Source organism: Alligator sinensis, unplaced genomic scaffold (genome assembly GCF_000455745.1).
Source record: "Alligator sinensis unplaced genomic scaffold, ASM45574v1 scaffold1825_1, whole genome shotgun sequence".
In the NCBI taxonomy this organism is placed as follows: domain Eukaryota; kingdom Metazoa; phylum Chordata; order Crocodylia; family Alligatoridae; genus Alligator; species Alligator sinensis.
The window spans coordinates 25991-34315 of NW_005843333.1; the positions used below are offsets into that span (position 1 = coordinate 25991).

Here is an 8325-nt window from a genome sequence, read left to right on the forward strand (position 1 = left end):
TGGTTTCAGCACAGCAACAGGTTTTTGAAGTTATCAGAGCAAAAAAGTGTTTGAAAGGGAGATTTGAATGAAAACTTAATTGAACATTTGTATGCAACTTTAACAGCAATATTTATAAATGAAATCGGTAGACAAATTGGTAATAGAGACATTGTTTCTGTGATGCCTAGACTTCACAGGTTATTTAAACTTATAGTTGCATGGGAATTTTTCACTGGAAAATCATTCTGAAGGAAAGGAAAGTTTCTGCAAATTCTGCTATTTTCCACCCAAATCAAAATATTTCCTTCAATGGTTTGACAAAAATATGGTTTTGAACATATCAAAAACATTGCGGTTTAGGTCATTTTTACAAAATGTTACGTTTCATTTTCTTCTTGCCTCACTGGACTATATGCTTGTGTTCAGTTTGGGGTCTCCGGGTGTGTTTGTCTAGAGAATTGGTCATTTCAAGTACTAGAATTTCAGCTTCTTGTTCAAAATAAAACTGAGCCCAAAATCACAGGATGGCATTTCCAAGTAGAAATTTAAAACGGTATTAATTGCTTTGAAATGGAATGATCTTTCTCAATTATTACAACTTTAAAATACAGATTTTAAAAAAAAAATAGTGGACAGTCTTGGGCTGGCAAAGGATTGGATGGGCGATCAGATCTAGTGGGTTGCCTTCATGCTTAATTTGTGTTATCCTGGAAGAAAGGCTTCGATTTAAAACCAGCAAAACAGCCACTGAATCCTCCAAGCAATTTATGAATGAATCTGAAAACTACTACACAGCCCATTCTCCGTGGTGGGGTGTTACGGGAAACTCAGTGCTGCAGCAACCAAGGTAGTTACAGCTCAGGGAGCATAACGTCCCCTTTCTCCCCTTCTTTTTTAGGCATTTCTTCCCGGTCTTGCTGGCAGGGGGTGGAGTCCAATTAAGGAGAAGGTCACGATGCAGAAAAGTTTAAGATTCATTGTCCCAAACAATTTTTTTCATTTGATACAGAGAATAGGGATCTCCAGCTCTAGTAATAGCAGCCCCTTTTTAAAGAGAGATCCACTTTTTTCCCCCCTGGAAGATTTTTTGAATAGTTACTATTTTTTCTTTTGAAGACATTTTTTTTCCCCCGATGTATGTTTAAACAGAGTTGATTCGATTTTGACTGTAGCTAATTAAAACTATGGCTGGCTGTCTTTTTTTAAAAAAGGAAAAGTCTTACAGTGTGCTTTTTAAAACAATGCATAACAATTGGATAAGTGCCAGGACTAACTGGTATAAACTTCTTCTGACTCTAACTTGCAAAGTATAGCTTGCGTGTGATATCGGTGCCTCTTTGTAAAACGGTCCCTGATGGACCTCAGTGGCGTGCAGGTGTCCCCGTGAGATTGCCAGGAAGGTTACCGTTACTTTCTAAAAATGTGAACTTAGTCCTTGTGAAAGTAGCTAGCCTGTTCGTTAATGTGGAGGGATGGGCAGAGCCCTTGAAAAGGGCTCATTCAGACGATGAGTGAATCCCGCTGAGGCTGGACATCGGCTTGGCAGCTCTGGAGACTGAAGTTCTCTGTCTCACCAAGTGAAATACAAAATAGACAAGAAAAAGGCACATTTCTCTTCGCTCACAAGGGACTGTTAAGGATAAGAAAAGTGTTCAGTAATGCAGTAGCCTGCCATCTGAGACTAAAAGTGGTTGGCAATTGCTGCAAGCCTGATATTTCCTAAATATCCTCAATAGGATTGCCTCTGAGATGAGGTAGGGATGTGTGCATGTGCATGCATTCCTGTTCCCATCCTTTGATTGCTGCTCTCTGTTGCAATGCGGAAAATCTGGACCAGAGAAGGAGTATTCATAACAGCGGGGAATTGATTCTTTATGGGAGACTTTTAAAATGTTTTCTTATAAGAAACACTCGGACTTTCCTGTGTCGGGAAGATGGTACGTAGACCAATTCATGCCGCACAGGCCAAACGGCTTTTTGATACAACTAGTTTTAGTTGCTACCCGAGTAGCCTGGATTTGAATGGGAGAAGCTGGGGTGAACAATTCTGGGTCCCGGTGACCTCAAGGAGTCCAAACTGTTTTTATTCACTATGCAAGTATGTTGAATTTTTACATCCTCCGCCTTTTCACAGGACAGCCTTGGTGGTAACAGCAAGACCGCTATGGTAGCAACCGTCAGCCCAGCAGCAGATAATTACGATGAGACGCTCTCCACACTGAGATACGCAGATCGGGCCAAAAACATCGTTAACCATGCTGTGGTGAACGAAGATCCAAACGCCCGCATCATCCGGGAGCTCAGGGAGGAGGTGGAGAAACTCCGGGAACAGCTCACCAAGGCAGAGGTACAGCCAACACACAGTAGCCGTAACCAGCTGCTTGCTGCATGCTGCTGAAATGCTGTATAGCTGCTCGCCAGATCTCTCTTTAATTTTTATTTCTTCTTTTTTTGGTCTGGGCTTGAAAAATTAGCATCCGTAAGGAATTATTAGCTCGTTGTCTCCTGGGAAAAATCGCAGGTTAAGGAATTATCTTTCATTTCTCTTCACCTTATCTTTTTTTCTCCTCTTTTTTTTTTTTTTTTTTTTTTTGCATGCAGCTCTTTCTGAATAGTGGAGTAGTAACAAAGGCGTGTTTCCTTCTGTGCGTCTTTGTGAGGTCACCTTATTAGATCTGAGCTTACAGATCGAGAAGGAAGGCAGACGTACAGACATATGAAGGCCTCTGCTGACTAGAGGTGGGGCTTTCTCTAACCACGCAGGAGTTCAGCGCCTTTGCAGCATTGCAAGATGTAAATACAGCCGGAGAACTTCTACTTGCCTCCCAGTTTTAAAATCTTTTAACAGTATTTTGTGGTAAATCATTTTCATCCTTCCAGCATTGCAGACCGGGTACTCATGATGATCTGGGCATCCTTCTGAGCTGCAGCATGGAGGGAGCGTGGTTTAATGTTTAAAGAACGAGGCCAAGATCGAGGGTAGATCTGGGTCCCGTTCCAGGTTTGCTATGGGAGTTGCTGCGATTATGACTTCAACCCAGTTATTTCTGTTTGCCGCTGCAAAACGGAGGTACTGCTGCTTTCCTCACAGCGGCTCACTGCCTGAGGTTTTTAGAAATGACTAGTGATGTCCAGGTGCCTCATTTTCAGACAGTTGAGCATGCTGAATAGGCATGATATTGGTTCCCTTAACCAATATCAAATTAGACCTTATCTCAAATTAGATTCCCAGAAATCAGTAATCCCTATGAAAACCACAAGTTTCCAAGTGGTTCAAGAATTGTAAGTACTGGGTGTTTACGCTACGGTTTTGTCTTGATTTTATCTTCAGCTGATGGTTGATAGAGAGGGATTAATGCCAAAGTTGTGGAAGCTAGCTCTCTAGAGCAGGGGGGGTGGGCAAGGATTTCAGCTGGAGGGCCGCTCAACGAGTTTTGGTGAGCTGGCGAGGGCTGCAAGGGTAGTACCCGTCCGTCCCCCGCTTGACTGGTGCCCCGCCCCCTGGTCGCCATCTTGGCATTGGAAGTCCCATCCCTAACCTTTGATCTTTGCCACGTGAAGTCTCTCCCCTTGCCCCAGAAGTAGTCCTTTTGGTGGGGGGGTGCTGTCTTGAAACTAGAAAAAAACAAATTATATACTAAAAAAATCAAACATCTATTATAACATTTTAATTTAATTTCAAAAAATATTTGTCATGATTTGTGTATGTTTGCATATAGAGGTGATTGCATAGTGCCTCAAAATACAGTCTTCCTCTTGTATGTGGTGGGGGGTTAAGAGGGTGTGTGGGGAGTGTGGGGTGTGGGTATAGTGAGGGGGGTATAGGTGTAGTGGATGGGGTGTGTAGGGAGTGTGGTTGGGGTGCGCAGTGCAGCGAATGGGGACAGCCCTGCCCAGCCCCATAGCGCACAGCTCCCCACGCTCCCACCCGAGTCCCCAGCCACACGTGGCACCAGGCTGCGAGGCCAGCCCCATAGTGCTCCTGCCCAAGTCTCCGGCCGCATGTGGCAGCAGTGTGCGGGGCCAGCCCCGCCTGGCCCCATAGCCACAGCTCCCAAACTCCCGCCCGAGTCCCCAGGCACACATGACGGCAGCATGCAGGGCCAGCCCCATAGCGCTCCTGCCACCATCCCCGGCCACACACATTTTGGCCACCCCTGCTCTGGTGTGATGAAGTCATAAATGATTATTCATTTCCCATGTGTTAAATCCCTACCCTTTCCACCCCAATGGAATCGACCCCAAATCCAAAGCATTCACAGCTTGTAGCTAATAGACTGCACTTTAAAGGTAAAACATTACATTTGTTATCTTGTTTCCCTTTGAGCTTGCTACCTTAGTAAGTGAGCTACTTGTCCTTACACAACTACGCAGAAGTAAAACTTAAAAAAAAAGAACCCAAAACCAGACTAAACAAAATGTTGAGTGACCCATTATGACGGTCATAAGAGTTGTGTGCTCAGAGGCTCGTATCTAAATTTAGAGCATACAGTGTATTGTTCCTTCTGGGCTTAGTATCCCTCTGATAGTTGTGGCAATACAAAATCTGACCTTTTCCTTTTTTTTCGTGGAAAAGTATGATACCATCCTATTCTCCCTTTTAACTTGTCAGATTAAAAAAAAAAAAGGTTCTCGATGCCTTTTTTAAAAATGAACTCCACAGTGTGGTGCTGGGTGACCCCCATCATCAATCGGCAATTCTTTGCTGAACTGGAAAATCAGGCAAGCAGGTAATTCAAATAGGATGGAGATGCACCTGCTTTCTTAGGTCTGAATTTGATCCCCCTTGTCTGCAACATCTCTGTATTCTTTTCTTACAAATAGGCAATGTTAGTATCTCTGGATGCAACAGCAACCAAAAAAAGGTGGCTAATAATGCTTAGCACTAATCTCATACACCTCAGCAAGCTAATCAGAAAAGCATCAGAACTGCTATGTGATTGGTATAATCCCCATTTTACTGATGGCAAAACTTGGCTGTTAAGTGATTTACCCAGTGTCGGAGCAAATCGGTAAACCAGTTTTAGAGCTTGAAAGCAATTGCTGTCCAGTCTCGTGGTCTATTTGCTGCTGCTGCTTAATCTATTCTTTATTCACACAAGGCATATTTGAGCTTTGTTCTGGAGGCAGCATTGACTTCACTTTCCTGTCTGCATATAGTTCATCCTCTTGGCTTGGGCCTGTGAATGTCTTTTCTCTGATCTGGGGTATTTGAAACAGCCTCCCTTCAAGCTTTACCTAGACAGACGATCAGTTGGGTTGTGTCAGGTTCCTAGACTTGTATAAGGAATCAGGACTCATGGTAGAGGTGATATCTTTTATTAAACCAACTAGATTTTTTCAAAAAAACATCTTTAATTGCTTTAACTTCTTTTCTTTTTTGGAAAAATCTAATTGGTCTAATAAAAGAGATCACCTCTACCACGAGTTCTGATTCCTTTTGCCTCTAGACCGATATGGTTACAACCTGGATACCTAGACTTGTATAAAGCATGTTGAGAAAACTCATTCGACCCATAGCACGTGCTCCATCTTGTGGTCAGATAGATCTGCAGTCTGTTTAGGGTTCACTTTACCTAAGACTCTTCCTTGGGAGGAGATTTGGATGGAGGAGTGAGGAAGGCCATGTGATGGGGAATTAACTTGCATTGATCAGTTGACTTTATGTAAGCACCTAGAGACTAATGACGGACAAGGTTCCTTGGGTGAATTTGATATCTTTTATTAGACCAACCCGAATAGTTGAAGAATAGTTATTAAGCAAGCTTTCGGGTTCAAAAACCCTTCGTCAGGCTAAGGAGGTTTCAGCAGTTGGTGTGTGCTCTTCCTGGATGGAATGAAAAGAGACTAATGATGCATTTGTCTTGTAAATGGCAAATATATGGGGAGAAACAATCTACCGTAAAAACTATACTTGCTGTTGAATGAAGTAAACCAGGCACATGGCACTGTGCAAGCAAGTTTCTTTGGGTAGATGTGATATCTTTTATTAGAGCAGCTAAATAGTTGGGGAAAAGTTCTTTGCAAGTTTTTGGGCACACACACACACCCTTCCTCGGGCATTGGGAGACTCGGCTGCTGCTCGGAGTGTGTGCTTACCGAGATTACATGCAATAAACACCATTCTCTCCCAGTTCCAGGTGGCTAAAGGGGAAAATCCTGTTTGCTTGTCAGCAAAGTGTTTGGGTGAGAGTATATAGGCCCCTGTCAAAAAAGACCAATAAACTTGGGCTCTGATGATTTATCAAGAGGATGTGACTGTAGCGTTAAGCATGTCGCTGGGATGATCTTGCCTCCATTGCTGCATGCTGCAAATGTACAGACTAGTAATGGGAATGCTTCAGCTGCTCAAATAGTTCATGTACGGACAAGTGACCATAAGAGCCAAGAACTTGACCGTGTTAAACGCGAATGTCCATGTTAATGGTCGCTGCGGTTTTAACTATGCTTTTGTGAGAGAGCTTCTTGAGGAAGTGATGGCTGGCCGGCCCTAGCAGTACCTTACAATCTCTAATTGTTTTAAATGAAGCCAGACGAACTCCTAGACTTGAGTAGATCAAGGTTCTTTGGGTAAATCCGATATCTTTTATCAGGCCAACTCAAATAGTTGGAAAAATTCTTCTTTGCAAGCTTTTGGGTACAAACACCCTTCTTCAGGCAGAGGAAGTGTCATAGACTTGAGTATGACACAGAAATGGACTTACCGTATTTGCTCAAATCTAAGACGGCCCTGAATGTAAGATGACCCCACAATAATTAGGTTCTATATATGGAAAATTTATACTTGTCCACGTATGCAGCCTAATTATTGGAGGGTCGTCTTTAATTTATTTCCCCCCACCACCACTGTAGGGGGGCAAGCAGTGTGGGGAGATCAAGCGGCTTGTGCCTGCTCTCTTCCCCTGCCCCCCCCAAGCCTTGGGCCCTGCCACCTACCTTCTGCTTCTTCTCCCCCCCCTCCCCCCCTTTATCATTGCTCCTTGTGGCAGGCTCTGTTCCCCTTCTACCCTGGAGCGCTACAGGCTGGAGCTGTGCTCGGTGCCCCAGACTGCACCAGGCATGGAGCCAGAAATGTGGAGTGACAGTAAGAGGGGAGGGAGTGGGGAGGGAGAAGAGGGGAAGAGGCTGCAGGGAGAGATGGCAGGGTACAGAGACAGCAGGGTGGGGTGTGGGGCAGGCAGCAGCTGCTGCTACAACCCCAACCCCAGGTAGGGGCTGGAGCCCGGGACACAGCAACTACTTGCCCCCCACCCCTTCATTGTAAGACAAGGGGCTTTTCCCTCTGTGCTAAATGTGGGGGGGGACCTCATCTTAGAATCAAGTAAATACGGTAATCTGGACTGAGTTCTTCATGGCAATATACAGGTCCTTTTAAAACTTAGAGCTTAAAAAGAAGTTTCTCTGCTCTCGTGTAAACCCCTTTAACTGGTCGATTCACCTTTTATATCAAGCATTACATAATAACACCTGCCCTTACTTGATTTGGTTAAGTATACCGAGGGAGATAAACACTCTGCAGTCAAGCATGGGGTTTTAAATTTCCCTTAGTGACCTGTCTGAAGTTGATTGGTCCTTTATAGAGCAGACAAACCTAAATATTGATGTGAAGGAGCTTAGTTTTTTCCATTTTTCTATTTGCAGGCTATGAAATCGCCAGAACTCAAGGACCGCTTGGAGGAATCTGAAAAACTGATCCAGGAAATGACTGTGACCTGGGAAGAGAAATTAAGAAAAACAGAGGAGATAGCACAGGTTTGCATTTCTTTGACAGCTGAGAAAAATACCCATCACTTCCTTTGGTTGTCACTTGATAATGGCTGTCAGGATAGCTCTTTGTATTTTGTGGGTAAATAGGTCAAGTTCATTGCCCTTTTTTACAGGGCTTCAGCTTAGTTCCTGGGATAGCTGGATGCATCACAGATTACTACTCTGGAGACAATAATAAACCGTCAGGCTGTATGCAAATTGAGAACTTGCTTTAAAAAAAATATCCATGGATGAGAGGATTAAGGGGGATTTTATGCCCTTCAGACGGTGAAATTGACTGCGATTAGAAGTGGAGTGCGAGTGTATTAAATGCAGGGTTATGTGATGAATGCCTCAAATAACGAAGACGGGGGCCATTCCGAATATTAAATCATGGACCTAGCCTTTTTTGTACTTTCTATAAATTCAAAATCCTCTGTATGCCTTAATCCCCTCTATATCCTTGATATTTAGAGCCTTCAGCACATGAGCATTAACAATACTTAAGGTGAAATGTTCAAATTATCATGAATGTTGCATAGCACTTTCCTTCCTGCCACCCGAATGTTGGTGTAAGCACTTGCACTCAAGGGAAGA

At 43.7% G+C, this 8325-nt stretch overlaps 1 protein-coding gene across 1 annotated transcript in view; it reads left to right on the forward strand.

Moving 5' to 3' along the window:
* The window catches only part of KIF13B (kinesin family member 13B), a 102416-nt gene that overhangs the window by 19953 nt on the left and 74138 nt on the right, over window positions 1-8325 (forward strand). The window contains exons 9-10 of the mRNA XM_025194882.1: window positions 2117-2329; window positions 7624-7734. Of these exons, the coding sequence (XP_025050667.1) occupies window positions 2117-2329; window positions 7624-7734 (324 nt within the window). The remainder of the gene's footprint in view (window positions 1-2116; window positions 2330-7623; window positions 7735-8325) is intronic.